Raw genomic sequence first — 26,570 nt, forward strand, 5'->3', positions numbered from 1 at the left:
ATTTCCAGCTTTTGGGGGAATATCCATATTTTTTCCAGAAAGGCTGATATAGATGGCATTTTCACCAGAAGTGAATAAGAGTTTCTTTCTTGCATTTTGTGATATGTGCCAATCTCTGTGATGTGCCTCTCTCTCTCTCTCTCTCTCTCTCTCTCTCTCTCTCTCTCTCTCTCTCTCTCTCTCTCTCTCCCTTTCAGGCACTGTGGTTTACAATAGTGTTATTAAAGGGGTATCATGCATATCACTTTACCTCCTTTCAGCACCCAGTTTCTGCCCAGAGTGATCATTTCCAACTATCATTGTCCTCACTGCACTTACCTGCTATTTGCTTCAGCAAGATTTTGATCAAATCCTTGTCACTTCTCATCCCCACAGAAGTTTGGGAACTGATTCCAGTCTCTGTGGTCTCAATGATAGAAACTCTCATCATGAAATGTGGGGGTAAGAGATAACCAGAGTCCTTCTTGTGATATCCTACTTGCCAAACGTTTAGAAGTAGAGCTGGGTAGTTTAAACTTCATTTGCTGCATGTGGAAAGATTTCCCACGCATGTTGTATGTGAGTGGACATTTGGACTGATGATTGCTTTATACTATAAAACTATACTTTGCCATTTTGACTTCTTAAAGTGTCCAGTTATAGACAAGAGTCATTTCCAGTCTGTTTCTGGTTGATAAAATAGTCCCTTAAGTCTCCATCGCTTTGACATGCAGTCTGGCTTAAGGCGCCCCAGAGCAGGCAATCATCCCTCAGCTACTTCTCTATGGAAGAGGTGCCAATTAATTCAATCATTGTGTGATTCCCTACCCTGAGATTAACCTTCATAGCTGATGTACCAGAACCAAGATGAGGCCATTACATTTTCTGCCCTAGGAGATGGAAGTGGTGAGTGTGTCTGAGTCACTAGCTCTCTGGGTCTCTTTCCTGGCTTTCCCTAAATAGCACATGGACTGTATAAATCTTTCCCTTCTTCCAGGCCAACCAAAAATGTGGTGAGAGTTGTGGTAGACATACATTTTGTGCTGTGTATCCAAACTGTTTTTCCTTTACCTTTTCAGGGCCACACTTTGAAGCCCCTTGTCCTGCCTCCATGGGACTGGGGTTAAATTGGGATCTGGATACAGGGGGTGGAAGCCACTTCTGTGTTTGGTTCTTTATTCTGGTGGTAGATCCAGCCAGTAATGCTTAGAGGAGCTGCTTCTAGCTTGGGGTTTGGGGACCATGCAGTGCTGAGACTCCAGAGCACATGCTTTGTTTGCATGAGAGTTGGAGTCTCAGCACTGCATTCTCTCCCCAGTCCTGATTCTATTTCTTGTGCATAGGAAGGGACTTTCCAACCAATGTTCAGGGGACCAAGGTGCCACTTTTGCCAGAGCTCAGCCCACTATGTCAGATGATTCTGTGTTAGTGATGAGAAAATGTGAACCCTGCTCATATTTCAAACAGGCTAACTTTAAGCAGGTATCACCAAAGAGCATGGCCCACCAATTGGTAGCTGAGTCTAGGTGACATAATATAACCAAAGAGAGCATTTGGGATGTTCAGAATATTGGGATGTTCAGGTGGTCAGAGTATTTCTTTGTAACTCAAATAAGTGGGAATGTATTCCAAGTGCACTCACATCATTGAAGTTGTCCAGACTCTGCTTTGCAAAATAGCATGCTTTGGAATTTCTTCTGTACTGGTTCCTGTAATTGCCCCAGCCTCCATTGTATATTTTATAAAATGAAGAATACTAGCTCACTGGGTCTATTAGCACAATATACAATGTTTTCCCACTTTTCAAGGCATGTTGCTTGTTTTTTTTTTTTTGTTTTGTTTTGTTTTGCTGGAATTTGGTGGGAATTTCACAACATTAGGACCCACCACTGCAGCCAGCACTGCTCTGGCCCAGCCATTCTATAGGCCACTCAGTAATGCAGGGAGTTCTATGCAGTGTTGCACCTAAAACCCGGGTCCTTGCACATGCAATATTGATTATAGAGCTATTTCCCTGACCTGTACCTTGTTCTTAGAAATGTATCATCCTGGGGCCGGGTAAGGCATTTGCCTTTCATGCAGAAGGTCATCGATTCAAATCCCGGCATCCTATATGGTCCCCCGAGCCTGCCAGGAGCGATTTCTGAGCATAGAGCCAGGAGTAACCCCTGAGCGATTCCGGGTGTGACCCAAAAACAAAAAACAAACAGAAAACAAACAAAAAAAAAGTATCGTCTTGGAGTGTGTACTTAGGGAGATGTTGCCTGGAACATTTGAGGTCCTAGGTTCAATCTCTGCACACACACATATAACCCACTCTCCTCTTTCTCTTCTGCAGTAATATTTCAGCCAACATGGTTAAGAAGATAGAGAAACAGCACAGAGGTGCTTCTAGCAAAATGTTACTTGGGAAGAAGTTTCTGGTTTAGATTTCCAGGTTAGCTCCTTTTATTTTTTTTGCGTGTTCGGGTCACACCTGGCAGAGCTCAGGGGTAGAAGTCACTCCTGGCAGGCTCAGGGAACCACATGGGATGCTAGGATTCGAACTAGGGTTCATCTTGTGTTGGCCGCATGCAAGGCAAATGCCTTACGGCTGTGCTATGGCTCTGGCCCCCATGACCATCTTAACCCACCTGACCTGAAGACCATAAGGCCCACCCCACCCCTTGTGCAAATTCCCTGCCCTTAAAAATAATTCTGGAAGGGCCCGGAGAGATAGCACAGTGGCGTTTGCCTTGCAAGCAGCCGATCCAGGACCAAAGGTGGTTGGTTCGAATCCCGGTGTCCCATACGGTCCCCCGTGCCTGCCAGGAGCTATTTCTGAGCAGACAGCCAGGAGTAACCCCTGAGCAATGCCGGGTGTGGCCCAAAAACCAATAATAATAATAATAATAATAATAATAATAATAATAATAATAATAATAATTCTGGAAGTTTTGCAAGGAGAGGAAGAGCTCTCATTTACTTACTCTTCTCTTTTTTCTTAATTCTTAGTCCTATTACATTCTCAACAACTTTACTGTCATTGCTTTGCTCATTGTCCTTGATTTGGATATATTTCCCTCCCCTCCTGAAAATACTGTTCTTACTTATGAGAACACTTGAGAGAGGCTAGAGAAATAGTACAGTTAATAGGGCATGGGAAGACAGCTACACTCACCACTATTCCACCAACACCACTTGAATAGGGCATTGGGTTCAATCCCTGGCATCCCATATAGTCTCCTGAGTCCACCAGGAGTGATTCTTGATCTTTTTTTTTTTTTTTTTTTTTTTTTTTTTTTTTTTTTTTTTTTTTTGGTTTTTGGGCCACACCCGTTTGACGCTCAGGGGTTACTCCTGGCTATGTGCTCAGAAATCGCCCCTGGCTTGGGGGGACCATATGGGACGCCGGGGGATCGAACCGCAGTCCTTCCTTGGCTAGCGCTTGCAAGGCAGACACCTTACCTCCAGCGCCACCTACCCGGCCCCGATTCTTGATCTTTTAAAAGGTGATCTGAAGGAGCAAAGCAAAATCTGCTACCAAGAATTAGGATGGGTTAGAGCAGAGATTCCCAAACTGTCGCATTATTAATGAGTCCTCGTGTTGTTGGATGGAGAGATGGTGAGGCCTTTCTCACCTGGCCCAATGCCTGCAGCCTCTACGGCCTGGCAGGTCTGTAGGTATCAGGGTGATGGTGAAGATATGATCCACAGTAGTCATATGAAATTTCAGGAGAAATCCAGCTTTATTACAAGGCCCTAACTGCCATGTGCATATTCCTCACATGGCTTCTAAGCTAAGCAGCCTCTCTGTATCCTACCTGTCTCTCCGATCTTCTTGCTGTGTCTCTCCTTCCCCTTCCCCCAGGCCACTCTTAATTACCAACCACAGACCCCTCCCAGCTGTGTGAAGGTCTCACCATAATTTTTGGCTTTGAGGAGGGGTAATACCAAATGTATTTTGGTCTATAACCCCCTTATTAGGAAAAGATGAAAACCTTCAATGCTGTGCCCGGAGAGATAGCACGGCGGTGTTTGTCTTGCAAGCAGCCGATCCAGGACCTAAGGTGGTTGGTTCGAATCCCAGTGTCCCATATGGTCCCCCGTGCCTGCCAGGAGCTATTTCTGAGCAGACATCCAGGAGTAACCCCTGAAAACCGCCAGGTGTGGCCCCCCCCCCAAAAAAAAACCCAAACAGCAACAACAAAACAACAAAACCTTCAATGCTATCCACTGCAAAATACTTCCTTTAACTGAGCAAACAGGAAGTGCCTTCCAATTTCATCCTAAATTACTGCCTTTGGCATCATTCCTGCGCCCTCTTGAGACAGCATCACCCACTTTGGGAAACACTGGTTAAAATTCTAATCCTTCCAGGCTGTGGGATTTTGGTCTAGTTAACCTTGGTTACTAGACAGAAGAATGGAAAATGGGCCTTGCCTGTCTCACTGAGAAGGTCGTGTCAACTTGGGAACTGATTTTTAGCAATCAGTGTTCTGAAAAGTTAAAAGTTCAGGGAAATAAAGTTTGGGGAATAAAATAAGGGGGTTTTAATGGGTCTTAGTCACTTGTCTTTCACTGCTTGGCTTGGGAGCGAGACACACACACACACATACTGGGTTTTCAGCATTATAGAGCCTCTCAGCCTCATAGACCAACCTCACTAGCCCAGGAACACCCCATTAGCAAGAGACAATTCTAGCACCCAGTTTTTTTCCCTAGTACTATCCCCTCATGAAAAAACTTTCTGGGAAAGTTGCCAATCCTAGGACAGGGTAGGGAATGTCCACAATGAGGCTGGGACAACGTATGGTAAGAAACCACAAAATCCAAACTTGGGCAGATGGGCACATGTCCAAAGGCCAACTTTAAAGGAAAGAGTCCCAGAATCAGACCAACTGTGAACCAAAGAAGTAGAAAACAGAGCCTTGCCTCAGAGCCCAAAGTATTCGAAAAATACTCATGAGCTCATATCGAAGTGACTGAATAAATACAGAGCAAGTTCTTGTGGAGAAACTCCTTCCAGAACTTCCTGGGGCCCAGCCAGAAATGCCCAGTAAAGGAAATTCCCTTCCTTTCACACCCCTTGCCCTGCTCCAGCCTCTCACAGAAAGCAGAGTAAATCTGGGACCCAGGCAACTTCCTCTCTGTGCTCTGTTAGGAGTCCTGAAACCCCTTGCACTATGCGCTCTTCTCCCCTCAGCTCTTACACATAATATATATAGCAGGAGAGAACAAGGCACAACTGTAGAAGTTGTGCATGTGAAAAGGGCAGTTGGGGGTTGCTTTTCTTTATATTTGCACAGGAGGGCCACACCAAGTGATGCTTGAAGGCTACCCCTAACTCACTATTTGGGGATCATTTCAGGGCATTCAGGAGACCATCGTGTGGTACGTGGGCAAACACCCAATTCCTTTCCTTTTTCTTTATTTTCCTGGGCTGGGTAAGCAGGAAGGAGGTTTAACTATTCTATTGGCGTTTGCCTTTGGTGTTTGCTATTCTGTCTCCCTGAAATTGGTTTCCATTTAAAATGTGGAAATAAGAGCTTTTCCTTTATTTTCTTCTTCTAGTAATTCTCGATCCTTAGAATGAGCCAAATGCCCATTGCAAGAATAGCATGTTTACATGGTAAATTCCTTTCCCTGTTGCTTCAGTTCAGGTTTTCCAAATGAAAAAATTTGTTATATTTCTGAAGTCTTGGCCTTTACAATTACTTTTTGGGTTGCCCTGAAGCATCCAGAAAGAGATAAGACAAGATTTAAAGTGCTTTACTTGCATGTGACCACCCAGTTTGATCCATAAGATTCCCTGAGTACCTCCGGGAGCAATTACGTAGTACAGAGCTATGAGTAGTAACCCCTGAGCACAACCAAGAGTGTCCCCCAAACAAAAAGAGATGAAGGAAAGGAAGGAACAAAAGGAAGGGAGAAAGGAAAAGAAAAAAAATGACAAAGAAAAAGAAGGAAAAAAGAAATGAAGAAAGGAAGGAAAAAAGAAAGAAAGAAAGAGAGAGAAGGAAGGAAGAAAAGAAAAAGAAAGAAAGGAGGGAGGAAAGGAGTCCTGTCAGAATGATTTGGGAGTTGGCTTCAGGCCTTGTGTGCTCTGGACCCAGACTTCTTAATCTTGTTTTGATGCTGTTCTGACTCATCAGAGGATGTCAGCAGTATAAATTCACCAGCATATCATATATACTATATATATACTTGATTTAATATATATATTATATATTACATTATATATAATCTATATATACTTGATTTAATCATGGCTTGACTTTCAGCTTCTTTGGGAAAAGAAATTAATTCATGGGGGAAGGGGATTACCTCTGAAGTTCTGAAGGACTACTCCTGGCTCTGATTCAGGGATCATTCCTGGTGGTGCTTAAGAACATATGCAGTGTCATAGATTGAAATGAGGTCAACTGCATGTAAGAAAAGTACCGTAACCCACATGCTATCTCAGCCTCTTCAAAAGAAAAACTTCAAGCTTAAAGCTACCACATCATATAGTCTGTTAACTTCAAATGTATTTATCGAAGTGGCTGGGTCAGCCTAGGCCAGATGCAGACACTGGAGCCATTTCAGGGCAAAGCAGGTAGAAACACACCATACAGATGCATTGCTAACCCCAGCTAACTCGTTCCTGAGGAAGGCTCTGAAAGGGAGTTCACTCTGCTCCAGTGGAGTGTGAAAGTTACAGACTGAGACATGGTACTGGACACCTCCTGCTACAGTTTGTCTTGAGAGAGGGAGAATAACTTGGCAGTGAGAAAGATGACGGGCCTGGATGCACCAGACGAGACTATCTGGGAGAGAGGCATTGATTTGGACTTGGCCAATGAAATCAAAATTGGGTCAGCATGTGCAAGGCAAATGCCCAATTAGCTGTGCTATCACTCCAGTCCCACAAGATAATGAATGCTTTATCCAACTTTGTGTATGTGTGTGTGTAGTGGGAAAAAATTGGTAGTTAAGAAATAGAAGCTCAGGTTGACGAATTATTATAAATTCTGATACTGAGTTTGTTTTTCCAAAAAGAAAAGATTCTGGTCCCTTTCTTCCTAATGTCTGGTTATTTACATAATAAGATTTGTCCTTCATATGTACCCCCCTGTATGGAGACAGTGGGTTTTATGTTGTCTATTAGACCAAGGTAGCCAGTCGTGCTCAAGTGTTGGAGAAATCTTGTCATGTGAGTGGTTTTCCCATAGGCACTTAAAAAAAATGTTTTAAATTTGGAGATGGACTAGAGAAATAAATCATGATCAGTATGAAAGGCATTTCAAATGGAAATAATTTGTGACCTGGGAAGAACAAGCAAAGAGATAAAAAACATTGAGGTGGAGGGCATGTGTCCAATTTAATTTTTTAGGTTTTTTTTGGTGGGGGGCATCCTGTGTTCAGGGCTTACCCTGACTCTTTGCTTAGATGGGGCTCGGATACCACAAATGATGCCAGAAATTGAAGTTGGGTAGCTGTGTACAAAGCAAGTGCCTTCCCGTTATGTTAACTTTCCAGCTCTTTAACAGAGAAAAAGTAGCAAAGCAATGGATTGGCAGTCTAGGCATGATCAAAACCCAATTTATTATAACTCGTAAATAAATCACATGTACATTATCCCAGTCTCTTCTGGGGTGAGTTCAACAGGCTCCACATTAATCTAATTTAGCAAAAAGCAAGTACAATGCTGGATAAATATTTCTTAAGTTTTATTTCTAGTTGTTAACACTTCAAAGATGGCAGACACCCATTACAAATGGGTGTATTAGACCATTCATATAAGGTAAAGAAGCCCAATTACAAAACTTTTCAAAATGTATTTCAGTTGACTACCTCATTAATCATCTAGAATGTGGAAATTTTTGTCTCCCTGAAGACGTTACCATAAGTTTTTATTTATCAATCACAATATTTAATTTTAAAGGGAAAAGAAAGTGGCTGGTGGGAAAAAATAAAAAGATATGCTTTTAAAAACTATATAATAAAGTAATAAATTAGAGAATTGAAAAAGTTTAAAAATAGGAATTTATATCTAATAATACTGTCCCTTTATAACTCATAATGACTTGTGGGTAAACAAAGTTTACCTTATTAATTTATTAATTGGAAATTATGTAAGAGCTTTAAAAGTAGTAAAATGATTAAAGGAACCTACATTCTTTTTATAAAATTTAATCACTAACTGATTTTTTTTTTGAACATTTTGTTGCTTTAACCAAGATTGGACAGCAAAGGAGGTCAAAGACAGAACTCCAATCGGCCATCCTCTAAACCTCTATGGAAAGGGTTAGATTGGTAAGGATGAAGCAATGAAATGGTCTAAAAAATAACACCTTGATCTTCAGGCTACAATTTTCACCAGTCCATTTTTCTTGGTATTTAGAAATAACATTTAGAGTTAGATTCACTGTAAATATTTATTAAATGGCAGTTTCCCTGTCTGACATCTAAAAGATAGAGCAATTCTCCATCCATTGTTTGGCAGACTTGAGACCTCTGGAATATCAAAGAATGAGAGGAGGCCTGAAAGCTACTCTCATACAGAAGCAGAAGTTGGAGCTTCTCTGAGCTCCCATTCCCTTGGCTGCCCTGTGCAAAGTGAAACCTCCATCTGGCCCATTTCACAGGTGCTGCTATGAATCTGTGTCACACAGTATATTTGAATGTGCTAGGAATCGTAGTGCACTAAAGTTTTTCATAAATGCTAGAACAATGTGGTTGACCACCCATTTTTCCGTTTTAAAAATCAAAATAAAGATCACTGAGAAAAATAAATGCTTATAAATCATAAGAGCCCAAAAGTAATTTAAAAATGCTTTACCATAAGAAAATCAAAGTAATTACTCTGGAAAATTTTAAATAAAAATAATTTCAACTAAATAGACATTAACTTACTTTTTTTCTCCCTTCCTTCCTTCCTTCCTCCCTTCCTTCCTCCCTCCCTCCCTTCTTTTTTTCTCTTTCTTTCTCTCTCTTTTTCTTTCTTTCTCTTCCTTCCTTCCTTCCTTCCTTCCTTCCTTCCTTCCTTCCTTCCTTCCTTCCTTCCTTCCTTCCTTCCTCCCTCCCTCCCTCCCTCCCTCCCTCCCTCCCTCCCTCCCTCCCTCCCTCCCTCCCTCCCTCCCTCTCTCTCTCTCTCTCTCTCTCTCTCTCTCTTTCTTTCTTTCTTTCTTTCTTTCTTTCTTTCTTTCTTTCTTTCTTTCTTTCTTTCTTTCTTTCTTTCTTTCTTTCTTTCTTCTTTCTTTCTCTCGTTTTTTTTGGGTGCATTCCTGGCTCTGCACTCAGAAATTGTTCCTGGCAGGCTTGGAGGACCATATGGGATGCCGGGAATTGGAATCAAACCAAGGTTTGTCCTGTACTTTTTTTATATGAATGTTTACTATGTGACATTATTACTCTTCAAAGGAGAAATTCTATAATTAGCTCAGCTTTTTTGCTTCACAAACTTCATTATAAAGCAGAAGAATGGGGCCCAGAGAGATAGCACAGCGGCGTTTGCCTTGCAAGCAGCCGATCCAGGACCAAAGGTGATTGGTTTGAATCCCGGGTCCCATATGGTTTCCCGTGCCTGCCAAACCCCTGAGCATCACCGGGTGTGGCCCCCCCCCCAAAAAAAAAGCAGAATGGAATAATTAATGTTTAAAATAAGCAAAAATATATAACTCTAAACCATAGTCTTCTGATTTGAAAGAACTGAAAAGGAGCTGAACATAAATAATGTATAAACAACCTATTATTTACATAACACTAACACTATTTCACAACTTGCCATGATGATCAGAATTAATGTGCCTTAACTTACCTCATTAGTGCAATTAGTGTGATGGCTTTGAGAAATGCACTGTATTTCTTTTATTTGCTTTTTTGTTTTTTTTTGGGCCACACCTGTTTGATGCTCAGTGGTTACTTCTGGCTAAGCGCTCAGAAATTGCCCCTGGCTTGGGGGAACCATATGGGATGCTGGGGAATTGAACCGCAGTCCTTCCTTGGCTAGCGCTTGCAAGGCAGACACCTTACCTCTAGTGCCACCTCGCCAGCCCCAACACTTTATTTCTAAATATACTTATGTGGACCAAAATGCTGTGTATAGGATAACTAAGGAATTTGCAAATGTTTAGAATGTAGATCTGAACTTTAAAAAAATAGCCAAGAAACACAGATGATGTGTCCTGGAATGAACAATGATTGAAGTAATCCACAAAATTCTCTTTCAACAGCGAGCCTGACAGTTTCAATGGGCTTCTTTAAACAAGCAAATCTATCACCTGTTCATCTAAATATGATAATGAGCAATCTTACTATCTTGGCTAGCTTAAATGGCACTTTTTTTATTTGGCTTTTGGGTCACACCCAGCAGTGCTCAGGGGTTACTCCTGGCTCCATGCTCAGAAATTGTTCCTGGCAGGCATGGGGACTCTATGGGATACCGGGATTTGAACCACCATTGGTCCTGGGTTGGCTGCTTGCAAGGTAAACGCCCTACTGCTGTGCTATCTCTCCGGCCCTAAATGGCACATTTTAAGTAAGAAGAAACCATTATAATATAGGTGATAAATACTAAATTCAGAAGGAGAAAAAAATTCTGGACTGATTGACAACTGCATTTCAATGCAGCGTGTTAAAGAACTCAAAAAATTTTACCGATATTCTGGTAACATTGTGATCTTTACTACTAAAAATCCATAGTGCAGTTATCTATCAAAGCCTTCCCTGTTTTGTGTATGTTTCTCTCATACACACAACTACATCATTTCTTATATCATCTGATCTCTACAAATGTAGCTCATGTTAACTTTTGGTGTGAACTATCAAATCTTTTGAAAAACATCAACATTCCTTTCAACATGTCAGTGGTAAAAATATAACTCATTGCTCATATTAAAAATCTTGTTTTAAGATCATCCTGTGTTTTAAGTGGTTATCTGCCAACAACGTTCAGAGTTGAAATTAAATTAGTATTGGCACAGGGAAATTCACAGATGCAAGTCAAAGGGAGTTTCTTGTGTGCTCAGCAGAACACAGCTCATTAGAACAAGTAATTGGTAACTTTATCTCCACAGGCAGAGAGATGGGCATAGTGTGAAACAAGGAGATGGCTGGTCGGGCCTTTTTTTCTCTTACCTGTGAGACAACAAATGCCCAACTGGAACTCTGCCCTCCAATCTCACATTTTAAGTGACACAATAACAGAGTATATATCTGACTTGTTTGTGGTTTAGAAGCTGATTATTGTAAACATCCCAGAGACTTTACTATTTAATTAAATTCAAAGCTTGAGCTTGTATATCTATGTCCATGTCAAATTAACATTTATTCTAAGAAAAGTAGCACAAGTATTATTCATTCTGTTTCAACACAAATTCTTTTTTTTTTTTTTTTTTTTTTAAACAAAACATTAAGGCCATTTAATTGAACCAGGGCCAACTGAGATTACCCTGGGCACAAGTTCTAACTACTGAACTTTAAGCTTGTTGGAAAAGAGGCAGAAGTGTTTGTCTAGTATTTTCCTTTTTGGTAACTTGAGAGCAGCAGAGTGGAGGGCCTTAGTCTCCGACATCTCCATCTCGGTCGCCAATCAGCCAGAGGAAATGGAAACTCAAGGCTAGCAGAGCTGTCCCAAGCAGGTCGCCCAGTGCAGTGAGATAGGGGATAGAGAAACTATCCGGGTCCTTTCCTTTCCTCCAGAAGTGGTGAACCATCCAGTCAGCGATCCACAGCAAAGTGAACACCTACAAAAGAGCACCAGTGATAACTCCTAAAGACTGTGCAAGGCTGACAAGGTAAGCTTATCGGTCTCTGCATATAACCCCTGACCAAAAAAAAAGCGACTGCCCTGGGCTCCCCAGGCATATTGGGTTCTGGTGATAGTACCATTATTAATACTAGTAAGTAGCTATTTTTGTATGTGAACATACAGACTTCCCAGGGATCAAACTTGACTCACAAATGCAAAGTCATCCCAGTCCTGATATATCACTGTTCTTATTACAATTAATGGTTTTTGTTTCTTTCATAGCAGCCTGTGAAATATTTCTCTCATTTCACTGGTCTGTAGATGCAGAAGAGGCTAAAAATTATGGTCCCAAATCTTTGCTTTCTGAAAGATACATCTGAAAGCATGTGTCAAGGACAAGAACCATGCTGGTGGGGTGGGGTGGGGAGAACCTGTTCACTGAAACTGAACACTTTCTTTTCATGATAAAAAAAAACATGAAGCTTTTGTTTCGTTTTGTTTTGTTTTGGGGTCACACCCACCAGCGCTTAGGGGTTACTTCTGGCTCTGTGCTCAGAAATCGCACCTGGCAGGCTCGGGGGGCCATATAAAAAGTCAGGAATCAAACCAGAGCCCATCCCTGATTGCTTCATGCAAGGTAAACACTCTACCACTGTGCTATCTCTCTGGCCCCACAAAGTTTTTTCGTCTTTGAAATTAAGTCAAATATTCTTCAGCTTCTCAAAATAACCACAAGAATTTGTACACGTAATGGGATCAAGGTTACTACTAGATGTCAACTGTCTTTTATGTTGAAAAGCAAGAAGACAGGGAAAAGAAATGACTTCAGTCTCTGGCTGCAGGTATGGCATGTGAAATAAAAAAAGTGGCCATTTAGGGGCCAGAGCAGTGGTGCAAGGGGTAAGGCATCTGCCTTGCCTGCACTAGCCTATGATGGACTGTGGTTTGATACCCCAGTGTCCCATATAGTCCCCTAAGCCAGGAGTGATTTCTGAGTGCATAGTCAGGAGTAACCCCTGAGTGTCACCGGGTGGGGCCAAAAAACAAAACAAAAAAAGTGGCCATTATTGGGCACACACTATGGTTAGCAGATGGTTTGCCAGGTTCAATGTGCTGGGAAAGACATAATCCAAATATAAGTTCACTCATGACTGACTTGCTTGTATAGATTTGATACAGTGAATACAAATATTTTTATTTTATCACTTCATTAAACACTGTAATTTACAAAATACAATACAGTAGTTTTTGGCATTCAATGTTCAACACCAATCCCACCATTAATGTAACATTCCTTGTACCATTGTCCAAAGTTTCTCTATCCTGCCTCCAGGACATTGGCAGGCACAGAATATTTTATTTTATTTTATTTTATATTGCTTGCTATAACTAAATGGTAATAAAATAATCAATGACTAAAAACATTAACATTAAAGGTTTTACCAACACCAACCTGCTCTATACATTTTCAGAGAATAACCTGACAAAGAAACAATGACCTGAGTAGTCAGCACAGCATGAAAAGTATGAAAATGGAAATGAGAAAGCTACATTCAGAAATGACAAGAATGGAGAGTATAGTAGGTGATATTAAAAAATCAACAGGTGAGGTAGAGTAATAAAGCACACTCTTTAAAATATATGCACTATATTTTATATATTTTCTAACAAATTACTTTTATAATGTAAATAAAATCACACTTTTATTTAGGAAAAAAAACCCTCCAGGTTGCAAAAACTAACAAAGATCTGTATGCTAAATATTTAAAGAGAATCACAGTGAATGTGAAAAAGAGGTGATCCAGTATAAAAGAAAAGTGATCCAATATAAAAAGGAAAGGAATAGTATCAATAATCTTACAAAAGAAATAACTACATGGGCCAGAGCCACCTACAGTGGCAAGTGTTTGCCTTTCACATGGCTGACCTGGGACAAACCTGGGTTTAATACCTGGCATTCCACATGGTTCCCTGAGCCTGAAGGGAGAGATTTCTGAGTGGAGAGCCAGGAGTAACCCTTGAACACCACTGGGTGTGCCCCCCCCAAAAAAAAAAAAAAAAAAAGAATTAACTACACAACTACAGGAATGCCTGAAAACTACAGCAAACTCCATTTCATACACAATGGGGATGGCTAAAATACAACCAACTCCTTTCATACCCCCCAAAACTGGCAAAAATCAACTTTAAAAAACAGGAGTGAGCATTTTTTAAATGGCCATTAACAGGGCCATTAAAGTGTTGATTGCAAGTGTCATGTGCATAAACTGATTTTATCACCCAAACATCTCAAAACTATGCTCTGGATTACTACAAACCTGAGCTGACCTCCGAGGAAACACAAATAAATGTAGAGTATAAGAAATCTGCTTAGAGGGGCCCGGAGAGATAGCACAGCAGCGTTTGCCTTGCAAGCAGCCGATCCAGGACCAAAGGTGGTTGGTTCAAATCCCGGTGTCCCATATGGTCCCCCGTACCTGTCAGGAGCTATTTCTGAGCAGACAGCCAGGAGTAACCCCTGAGCATAGCCGGGTGTGGCCCAAAAACAAAAACAAAAACAAAACAAAAAAAAAAAGAAATCTGCTTAGAGATTCCCAAGATAACTCACCCCAGGTAGGCCTGGGATCCAGGCTGAAACCCCTGGAGCTTCTCAGGATGGGGGTGGACTGAATCACTCGCAGCCATACCCAACTTCCTTCAGTATATAAATGACCCAACTCTGTGATTAATCTCAAAGATTAATGCTGAATCATTCTAGTTCCATATCTCCTGGAGCATGTAGTCATATATATAGCCACACAACACATCCAAATTTCAGTTCTAACAGGCCTATAAAAGCATAGCAAATGATGAAAAAGTAGTATAGAAGCCTACTAAGATCAATGAGCAAAAACAATAACACAGAAGGCTCAACTAGCACCTAACAGCTCAGTAAATCTTTTGATAATGCCTTAGTGACATGATTATGAGATACATGTAAGAAGTAGTGTAAAGTAAATTCTACCTGCTGAGGGGACAGGCTTGGGGGAGGGAAAAATGGGAGAGAAGGTCACATCAGTGGTGGAATTGCTATTGCAATATTGGATGCCTGAAACAACTATATTAGGGACAACTTTGTACATCTCAGTGTTTAAATAAAGTTTCAAACATTAAAAGAAAGAAATCAGTATGAGATCAGCAGCACAGTATAGAGCTTTTTTTCACTGGTACTCGGGTTAGGTAGTGACACCTTTTGAGAGCAATTTCATGATACTGATTAAGTTCAGTGGTGCACAAATTAATTCAGCATTTACACTAAGAAATACAAATAAAACTGATCTTAGCTAAGAATCTGATCTCCATTGGTCCCAGGCTTCTTATGGCCACCTTAAGCACTGAGAGGACACCAGGCACTGGTGTTGCTCTAAATTTATAAACATCTATAAGCCTAGAGAAATGTGCAACTATATCCATGGATCCCATTTTTATAAAAACCAGAGAGAACACAGAAGGTAAGGCACTTTCTTTGTATGTAGTTGACCTGTATTTGATCCTGGCAGCCTATTGGTCCCCTGAGGCCCTCCAGAGCACGAAGCCTGAGCATTGCTGGGTGTGCTCCCAAAACAAAACAACCAATAATAACTAAAAAAAAAAACATAAACAAGATCTGGAAATAACCTAAAATGTCAGCTTATAGATGCATGGTTCAATGAGTTCAGGATATGAGGCTAAACAATGTGTAGAAGGTTAAATGTATATGAAAAAGCAACATGAATCAATGAATAGGTCTCAAAGACTGAATAAAAAAACCTAGAAGACTATACAGAACATATGATTCTGATAAAAAAAAAAGCTGTAAAGAGAGAAGAGGCAATAAAGTGTTATTTCTACATATATGTGAGGCAGCCACAGAAAAACTTGCATGTCAGTCTGAGACAAATCTTAGTTTCCAGACTAATCTGGAAGGCTGACAACTGCTGAAAGGCGATAAAAGGAGACCAGGGAAGAAGGTAGGATACCCTGAAGAACTGATGCATGGCCTGGGCTTGTCTGCACTGATGCTGCTGAGGCTATTTCAACACTCTGTGGGGAGTGAGCAAATGTACACATGCTCTCATCATTCTTGCACAGTCTTTCCCAGGTTGGAGAAGAAAGGTACCATTTCTGGAGAAAAATGGACAGATGAAGGAGTCTCAGAGAGTAGGAACTAAGAGGCATTGGCTAAAAAGATGGAATAATTTAAACCCCACTAAACTGCAGGAATCCAGTGTCCCAGGGGGAATTTAAATGTTCACTTTTAGAGGTTCCCAACAATTGCCCCATCTCTAATAGCAAGCACAGCCTCAGCCCTCTCATGCTTCCAATTTACTAACCTCTCTGTGCCTCTTTCTTTTTTTTTTTTTTTTTTTTTTTTTGGTTTTTGGGCCACACCCGTTTGACGCTCAGGGGTTACTCCTGGCTATGTGCTCAGAAATCGCCCCTGGCTTGGGGGAACCATATGGGACGCCGGGGGATCGAACCGCTGTCCGTTCCTTGGCTAGCGCTTGTAAGGCAGGCACCTTACCTCCAGCGCCACCGCCCGGCCCCTCTGTGCCTCTTTCATCACTATGAAACAGAGAAAATTATTCCTCACCACAAAGGTGATGAGTAAATAGTGTAGATCACTCAGGACAGAACTTGGCACACTGAGAATAGCAACTATGATTGAAAAGAATGAACACATCTTAAATGAGGAGAAAATATTCTGACTTTCCAATAACTGCTCCAACAACTTTTTCATTTGAAAGACAAAGTCAGGAGAAAAGGACTTCCCCACTCTAATCCTGGGCCTGTTCAGTTGATCATTACTGGGGCTGGAGGTAAAATATCAGGCACCTCGAGACATCTGGGAAAGATCACTAGTTCAACAGTCAGAACCTAGTTCAACTGACACCAAAAGGCCAGCCCCAAATTCCAGTACTTTTACATGTTTCAGCCGACTGAAACCTCGCTCACATTCACTGCAAACATAGGGCTTTTCTCCTGTGTGTGTCCTCTGGTGTCTGATAAGATGACACTTGTGAATGAAGCCTCGCCCACAGTCCCTGCAAATATGAGGCTTCTCCCCTGTGTGTATACTCTGGTGTCTGATGAGATGATACTTATTAATGAAGCCTTGACCACATTCTCTGCAAACATAGGGCGTCTCCCCTGTGTGTGTCCTCTGGTGTACTATGAAATTAGACCCATCGCTATAGGCTCGCCCACAGTCCCTGCAAACATAGGGCTTCTCCTGTGTGTGTGAGAGGCCCTGGGAGCCTCTCAAACACCATAGGATCCTAAGCCATTCTGCACACTTCACACTGAATCTGGCTGTCCAAAAGAAATGACTTGATCTCAGTACCATCTTCATTTCTCCTTGACTATTACTCTTCCTCACAACCTAGACCTTCGTTTAAAAGGTCCCTGGAATGAAGGAAGGCCCTTTCAGCTCTCTTCAGCTCCAGTGAAGTTCAGTGAAATGGAGTATCTGTCCTCTGTGAATTCTAGCTTTAAAGCACAAGGGAAGAAATGTGTTGTTGTATATCATCTCACAAGTGCTCTCTTTACTTGAGATTCTTCCCCTTCCCTCTCTGAGCCTTTTTTCAGGAATGCCATTTAGTTTTGAATGTCTTATGATCACTTAAAATCCAAACAGTTTCAAGTTTATTGATTTTTTTTTTGCAAGTTAACCAAAGCTATCAGTGTTTCCTTGGAATGTGGTGTATAATGAATTATAAGAGCACAATAAGTATCAGATTCTTCTTCTTGCAGTATATTTTAAAAGTAAATGGTTATTTCAGGAATGTATGCTTTTCACTGAAAAAACACACTGAAAGCATACTAAGGGTAGACTGTTTTCACACTGTCTGCTTTTTATGAAATATGCATAACTTCTTTAGGTAAATAAATATACCTCCTGAAAGGCAACTTTGTCATCCCAGCTAATTATGAATGTTCTAGATGTGTTGCTTGAAATTTATATAAATATTTTAAGTACAGAAATATATATTTGCTTTGGATGGTACTGATTTTCTAAGCCAGCTTCTTCTTTGAGCTAGAATTAACACTGCCAAGCTTCCCCAGGCAACATCCCCTCAATACCCCAGTTGCAAGTAGCAGCCTTGTATATTGTGAGAGAGATACTTCTTTAGAGGAGGAATACTTAGAAATATGCTACAAAGGGGACCAGAAAGATAGCACAGTGGGAGGACATTTGCCTTGCACGTGGCCGACCCAGGACTGACAGTGGTTCAATTACTAGCATCCCATATGGTCCCCTGAGCCTGCCAGGGGTGATTTCTGTGTGTAGAGCCAGGAGTAACCCCTGAGCATTGCTGTGACCCAAAAACAAAACAAAACTGAAAAAAGCCACAAATAAACACAGAAACTAGCAAATTAGGGCAGTTCTTCCCAAACCCTAATTTTTAGCTGCTAGATTTATTTTGCTATAAACATATGCGACCCTAACCCAGTTGAGACTAAAATGCTCGTTAAAATCTAGTATTTAAATACTTGCTAAGAAGACTTTATCCTGGGCCCTGAGAGATAGCACAGCGACGTTTGCCTTGCAAGCAGCCAATCTAGGACCAAAGGTGGTTGGTTCAAATCCCGGTGTCCCATATGGTTCCCGGTGCCTGCCAGGAGCTATTTCTGATCAGACAGCCAGGAGTAACCCCTGAGCACCGCCGGGTGTGACCAAAACAAAACAAAACAAAACAAACAAAAAAAAGAAGACTTTATCCTAACTTAATCTATTCTGATATTCTGATAAAAGAATCATTTCTACAGTCTGAAACAGTTTTGTGAGACTGTGGGTAGGGTAGGGTGGGACACAGAGGAACCTTCTTTTAAGAAGGAATCCGTGATATTAACCAAATTCCCAAGGAATTCATGGCACAATAGTAGTAAATGCCTGGGTATCAGAGTGCCCTGGCTGAGTAACAGAATGCCTTCTGCATTATGTAAAACTGAGTGTTAGGACCCTGTGCTGTCCATATTGGGTTTTTTTTTGGGGGGGGGAGGGGTAAGGGTAGAGGACTATACCTGATAATGCTTAGGGGTTACTCCTGGCTCTACAATCAGGAATTACTCTTGCTGGTGTTTGAGGGACCATTATGGAATGCTGGGAATCAAACCCAGGTCAGCTACAAGCACTACCCACTGTTTATGCTCTAGCCCCCTGTTCCATATTATTGTGTGTGATCCTGATTCTGCCAGTGTGATCCTAAGCACCATAACCATGTAGTTGAGTGACTTCTGCATATTTGTTACATCAACAACAGAGGTAAAAGGAGGAAACAAATAGGTTAAAAAATGCAAAGAGGAAAAAGTAAGGTTGAAATCTTCTGTCCAAAAGAAACCAGAATGATTTCTAAGAAACACAAAACAATATCCATGTCTTGATGTTTTTTAGGTAAAAAACCTACAATCTAAAAGGTCTACGCATTAAAAACAAAGTTAAGCATTCATATAATGGAATACTATTATCTATATAGATATATTTATAACAGAAAATAGAATAGTTATATAAATCTCAAATATAATACTATGAAAACGATCAATGCTTATTCAATCTGAATTTTTTTTGGGTCACACCCAGCAGCGCTCAGGGGTTAATCCTGGCTCTACGCTCAGAAATCGCTCCTGGCAGGCTCAGGGGACCATATGGGATGCAGGGATTTGAACCACCAACCTTCTGCATGAAAGGCAAACGCCTTACCTCCATGCTATTTCTCTGGCCCTGATCTGAATATATTTTATAAATTACAAAATCATACAAAGCTAAAAATATCATTTAGGTATACAAATATACATAGTAAAATCACTAGTTAAAAAAATACTTGTTAGGTAGATCATGAGGATCAATAGTTTGCTCTGCAGAGGAACAACACATTAGAACCATATTGCTGCTGGTAAGAAATAATTCTTAAGATGACTGGCAAGCATATACAGTTGTTCATATTTTCTTCTTCCTACCTGGTGAATGTCATTGTTGCTTACATATTCAGTAATTAATATACAATAAAAATTTAATATAAATTTTGTTTATATTTGGTGGATATTTTTGGGAGGAAGATAACCATAGTGGTGTTAAGGTCTTTTTCCTGGCTGTGTTCATGGATTACTGCTGATGGGCTTGAGGGACCAATTGGAGTGCCAGGGATCAAAGCCAGGTCAGCCACATGTAAAGCAAGTGCTGAACCTCCATGCTGTCTATCCAACTCTGATGATCATTTCCTTTAACTGACAGTGCAATTCCCTTCCAGTGCTATAATACCTAATATCATTTAGCATGAGAAATCATGCTGAAAACCTGAAAATCAAAAAAAAAGTCAAACAAAGTAAGAAGTTTCTTAGTTTCTTTTTTTTTTTTTTTTAATAATTTTGGGCCACACCCAGTGACACTCAAGGTTTACTCCTGACTATCGCTCAGAAATCGCTCCTTGCTCAGGGGATCATATGGGACACAGGAGATCAAACCGCAGTCCGTCCTGGGTCAGCTGCCCACAACGCAAACACCCTATCCCTGCACCATTGTTCGGCCACCAAGAAGTTTCTTAGTTTCTAACAAGAAAGAAACAATATGGAAATCAGACATATTCATAGCTATAGGAGATTAACAATTAGTGATTGTTCTTGTCCACATTAAGAAATGAAGTATAGGGTCCGGAGAGATAGCACAGCGGCGTTTGCCTTGCAAGCAGCCGATCCAGGACCAAAGGTGGTTGGTTTGAATCCCGGTGTCCCATATGGTCCCCTGTGCCTGCCAGGAGCTATTTCTGAGCAGACAGCCAGGAGTAACCCCTGAGCACTGCCGGGTGTGATCCAAAAACCAAAAAAAAAAAAAAAAGAAATGAAGTATAAAACTGAGTGATTTTGTTAGTGTGCAGCAGAAAGCTGGGAAATTGAAAGATGAGAAGCAGGACATGGGCTATGGCAAAAGGCAGCCCCTCATGTATTTTCCATAGCCTATGTCCTGCTTATAAAACCCTTCTATAGGACGCCTTTCTGCAGGATACCAGCAAAACATTTCACTGGAGAAAACTACTAAAAAATTATTGAATGCATTTTCAGTAAAAGTCTAATTTCAGGAAATATTAATAACTATTTTGAATGTAGCATTCAGAGACTGCTAGTTGCTTTAAATATGGGGAATGGGAAATTTTACAAAGACAAAAAATTGTTCCATTGTGAAAAAAATTAAGAAAATCCTCATGAGCTGATTCCTGCCATGTGCTTTAGCACACGGGAGACATTTTTAATGGCTGCTCCATTTCACTTTGCTTCATGGTAGCACATCATCTAGCCAATAAACCCAAGTACAATATGTAGAAAACACTATACTACAAGTGTGACAATGGGAAAACAACACAGGTCAACACTATACCAGAGAATGAAGATGGCAGTTCTAATGAACCCAGAAGTGCCAACCATCTATTTAGCCTCTCAGATAAAGAGTTAGACAAGAAATATGGAGGAGCCTCATAGAACTCAAAGAAAGCATGGATAGAGCTGAATGAACCACAAATAAGAACAACATGATATGAAAATAAAAAATAGAAAACTACAAACTGAAATAGCAGAATTAAAACACTTGATAGCTGAAGAGAAACCTCACTGAAAAGCCACTCCAACAGAATAACAGCAGGTGAGACCATAATCAGTGAGCTGGCTGTGCTCAGGAGTTTCTCCTGGCTCTGCACTCAGAAATCGCTCCTGGCAGGCTCAGGGGACCATATGGGATGCTGGGATTTGAACCACCGTCCTTCTGCATGTGAAGCAAATATCCTACTTCCATGCCATCTCTCTAGCCCCCCCAAATAGTTTTTATGAAGCTAACATCACCCTGATACCAAAACCAGACAGAATTACTGCAAAAAAAGATACAAAAAAAACCTATATGTCAATATCTCTGATGAAAACAGATGCAAAGATCTCAACAAAATATTGGCAAATAGGGTTTTTGCTGTTTGACCTGAAACACGGCAGGTGTCTTGGGCCTTCTCTCTGCTGTCCTGCGGCCTGGGATTTGATCCTTTCTGCCATTGTTCCCTGAGGGCTCCTCTTCTTCAGAGGTGAGCAATGCCCACAAAAAATAGAGACATAGGAGCATGGCTGCATCGCTTCGCAGCTATGCGCATCTTCTAGCCAATGAACACCACAACACGTAGAAAAATCCATACTATAAGTGTGACAATGGGGAAACAATGCAGGCCTACACCAGGCATAGAGAATGAAGATGGCAACTCTGATGACCGAAAACTGTCAACTACTTAGTCTCTCAGATATGGAGTTTAGAGAATATGGAGGATGTTGATAGAACTCAAAGAAAGCACAGACTGAGTTGAATGGAATACAAATAAGAATCAAGAGGATAGGAAGATAGAAATCAGAAAACTCCAGGGACCAGAGAGATAGCACAGTGGTAGGGCATTTGCCTTGCATGCAGCTGAATGGCGATTCGAATCCCGGCATCCCATATGGTATCCCAAGCCTTCCAGTATTGATTTCTGAGTGCAGAGCCAGGACTGACTCCTGAACACCACCGGGTGTGACCCAAAACCAAAACAAAACAAAAAATAAATCAGAAAACTCCAAATTGATAACAGGTTGGAAAAACTCAGTAGACAAAATAAAAACCTCAATGGAAAGCCTCTATCTCCAACAGGGTAATAGCAGCTGAGGATAGAATCAGTGAGCTGGAAGATGAGATACATAGAAACTCCATACAGAAGAAGATATTATAAAAGAGCCTTAAAGCAAATGATCAGACAATGGAAAAATTACTCAAGGAATATGAACAGATGCAAATAAAATTCTTTGATAAGCTCAACAGACAACATAAGAATCATTGGGGTCCCAGAAACAAAGGAAGAAAATTCCCAGGAAGAATCAGCAGTCAAGGATACCATTGCAGAGAGACTCTCAGAGATAAAGACTACATGCAATCAAATCCTGCATGTTCGAAGAGTACCATCTAAAAGAGACCTGAAGGAAAAAAAACTCAAGACACATCATAGTCACAATAACGAATCCCACAGATAGGGATAGAAAACTGAAAGCAGCAAGATCAAAAAGGGAAATTACATTCAAAGGAGTATCCTTAAGATTTACAGCAGACCTGTCACAAGAAACCCTCATGCCCAGAGGCAGTGGTGAGACATAGTGACAAAATCAATGAAATGAAGGCTTCAACTAGAATACTGCACCCAGCAAAACTCACATTTAGGTTGAAGAAAGTATACATAGCTTCACTAATGAACAACAGTTCAGAAACTTTGCAGACTCAAAATCAGCCTAAAAAGAAAAACTGAAAGGTCTTTTTAAGATTTTTATCTTTTTTAAAATAATTATCTTTATTTAAATACCATGATTACAAATATGATTATAGTTGTCTGATTACAGTCATGTAAAGAACACCCCCCTTCACCAGTGCAACATTCCCACCACCAATTTCCCAGATCTCCCTCCTCCCCACCCCCCCACACCTGTACTCGAGACAGGCTTTCTACTTCCCTAATTCATTCACATTGTTATGATAGTTTTCAGTGTAATCATCTCTCCAACTGCACTCATCACTCTATGTGATGAGCTTCATGTCATGAGCTGCACCTACCAGCCTTCATCTCTCTTGTCTCTGAGATACTGTTAAAAATGTCTTTCATTTTTCTTAAAACTCATAGATGAGTGAAATCATTCTGCGTCTTTCTCTCTCCCTCCCTCTGACTTACTTCACTCAGCATAATAGATTCGATGTACATCCATATATAGGAAAATTTCATGACTTCATCTCTCCTGACGGCTTAAGATTCTTATCTTTTTTTGGGGGGGGGGCACACCCGGAAGTGCTCAGGGGTTACTCCTGGCTGTCTGTTCAGAAATAGCTCCTGGCAGGCACGGGGGACCATATGGGACACCGGGATTTGAACCAACCATCTTTGGTCCTGGATCAGCTGCTTGCAAGGCAAACACCGCTGTGCTATCTCTCCGGGCCCAAGATTCTTATCTTAAACCAAAAGACAAACCAGACTTCTATACAAAGATGATACTAAATCCCATGACAATTATCTCTTTCAATGTCAATGGACTAAATGCACCAGTTAAGAGACACAGAGTGGCAAAATGGATCATAAAACTAAATCCAACCTTCTACTGCCTACAAGAAACACATCTGAGTAGTCAGAACAAACATAAACTCAAAATCAAAGGCTGGAGGAAAATCATCCAAGCAACACCCTTAAAAGCTGGAGTGGCCATATTAATATCAAATAATACAAACTTTATACTCAGAAAGATTGTAAGGGACAAGGATGAACATAAGGGATATGTACAACAGGGAGAATCACACTCCTAAACTTATATGCACCCAATGAAGGGACCAGAAAAAATATTTAAAACAATTGTTGACAAATCTGAAAGAAGATATCAGTAGCAACACAATAATTGTGGGAGACCTCAACACTGCCCTATCACCCCTTGATAGGTCAACCAGGCATAAACCCAACAAAAATATACTAGCTCTGAAAGAAGAAATGGAAGAAAATGGCCTAGTAGATGTGTGTGTATATACATATACATATATACATATATGGCACTCTATACCCAGAAACTTGGATACAATTCTATTTCAATGCACATGGATCATTCTCCAAGACAGAGCACACATGCTGGCCATAAAACATACCTCCATCAAATCAAGAGGTTAGAATCCATGCAGACTACCTTTGCTGATCACAAGGTACTGATATTAGACATGGGAACTACAAAAGAAAAACTTTAACACCTGGAAATTAAACAGCTTACTACTGAATATCAAGTGGGTAAAAGATGAAATCAAAGAGAAAATCAAACATTCCTGGAAACAAATGACAATGAAGACACAAATTATCAGAATTTATGGGACAGAGCAAAAGCAGTACTAAGAGGAAAATTTATAGCTCTGCAAGCACATATCAGGAAGGAAGAAGGAATCTACATGAACAGCTTAATGACAGAGCTTTAAAAATTAAAAAATGGGGAGTGAGTCAGAAATGGCTGACTGTGGGGACTGCCAGGTGAAGTGCTGATTGCTTCACCTGCAGAGTCTCCGCCCTGCTGTGTTTCTTCTGAGGAAACTGAGGACCTAAAGAGAACCCTGTCCTGTGCTCCTCTGTCTTTCCTGAATCCTTCAAGCTCTCCTCAGAGCCCTGGGAAGCAAACCCCCAAAAAACTGCATTCTGAAGCTACCCAGCGAGCAAGTGAGTGAGTAAGAAATGGCTGACTGTGGGGTCTGCCAGGTGAAGTGCTGATTGCTTCACCTGCAGAGTCTCTGCCCTGCTGTGCTTCTTCTGAGGAAACTGAGAATCTAAAGAGAACCCTGTCCTGTGCTCCTCTGTCTTTCCTGAATCCTTGAAGCTCTCCTCAGAGCCCTGGGAAGCAAACCCTCCAAAAACTGCATTCTGAAGCTACCCAGGGAGTGAATGAGTAAGAAATGGCTAACTGTGGGGACTGCCAGGTGAAGTGCTGATTGATTCACCTGCGGAGGCTCCGCCCTGCTGTGCTTCTTCTGAGGAAACGGAGGACCTAAAGAAAACCCTGTCTTATGCTTCTCTGTCTTTTCTGAATCCTTGAAGCTCTCCTCAGAGCCCTGGGAAGCGAACCCAAAAAAACACTGCATTCTGAAGCTACCCAGTGAGCAAGTGAGTGAATAAGAAATGGCTGACATGGGGCCGGGCAGTGGCGCTGGAGGTAAGGTGCCTGCCTTACCTGCGCTAGCCTAGGAGACGGACCGCGGTTCGATCCCCCGGCGTCCCATATGGTCCCCCAAGCCAGGAGCGACCTCTGAGCGCATATAGCCAGGAGTAACCCCTGAGCGTCACCGGGTGTGGCTCAAAAACCCCCCCCAAAAAAAAAGAAAAAAAAAAAAAGAAATGGCTGACTTTACAAGCCCAGAAAGGGGAAGGCGCTGAATTCTGCTGGAATTCAGATGCCAACACCTCTATCTGCCTGTCTTCTGTTCTGTGCACCATTTTTGGCCTGATTTCATCCTGTATGTGGCTCATTTGCAGACAGCTCTCCTTCCCTGAAGCCATTTCTGGAGCTGAGCTTACACGCCCAGAAAGGGAAAGCCACTGAACTCTACTGGAACACAGATGCCAGCACCCCTATCTGCCTGTCTTTTGTGCTGTGCTCCATTTTTGGCCTGATTTCATCCTGTGTGTGGCTCATCTGCGGACAGCTTGCCTTCCCTGGAGGTGAGTTTACAATCCCAGAAAGGAGAAGCTGCTGAACTCTGCTGGAACTCAGATACCAGCACCCCTATCTGCCTGTCTTCTGTGCTGTGCTCCATCTTTGGCCTGATTTCATCCTGCATGTGGCCCATCTGCGGACAGCTCGCCTTCCCTGGAGCCTTCCCTGGAGGTGAGTTTACAAGCCCAGAATGGGTGGAGCCAGAGGAGCATGGCTGCTCCGCTTCACTTCCTGGCCATGCACATCATTTAGCCAATGAATACAACCACAACACGTAGAAAAACCCACAATACAAGTGTGACAATGGGGAAACAACGCAGGCCAGAACCAGACATAGAGAACGATGATGGCAACTCTGATGACTTGAACATGACCAACCAACTAGTCAGTCTCTCAGATAAGGAGTTTAGAATCGCAATATGAAAGATGTTCAAAGAACTCAAAGAAAGTATAGAAGAGAACACTAATAAAAATCAAGAGAATATGAAGATAGAAATCAGAAAACCCCAAACTGAAATTTCAGGTCAAATAACAGGTCTGAAAAACTCAGTAGATGAATTGAAGAAAAACATGGTTGAGATTTCCCATGGGTTAATAGCAGCTGAGAATAGAATTAGTACACTGGAAGATGAGATGAATAACAATTCCA

The 26,570-nt window shown here is 41.3% G+C and overlaps 1 protein-coding gene across 1 annotated transcript in view; it reads right to left on the reverse strand.

Moving 5' to 3' along the window:
• Positions 1-11,242: 11,242 nt before the first annotated feature.
• The window catches only part of SLC41A2 (solute carrier family 41 member 2), a 157,812-nt gene continuing 142,484 nt past the window's right edge, over positions 11,243-26,570 (reverse strand). The window contains exon 10 of the mRNA XM_049783156.1: positions 11,243-11,687. Within this exon, the coding sequence (XP_049639113.1) occupies positions 11,502-11,687 (186 nt within the window). The 3' untranslated portion in view covers positions 11,243-11,501. The remainder of the gene's footprint in view (positions 11,688-26,570) is intronic.

Source organism: Suncus etruscus, chromosome 11 (genome assembly GCF_024139225.1).
Source record: "Suncus etruscus isolate mSunEtr1 chromosome 11, mSunEtr1.pri.cur, whole genome shotgun sequence".
Lineage (NCBI taxonomy): Eukaryota > Metazoa > Chordata > Mammalia > Eulipotyphla > Soricidae > Suncus > Suncus etruscus.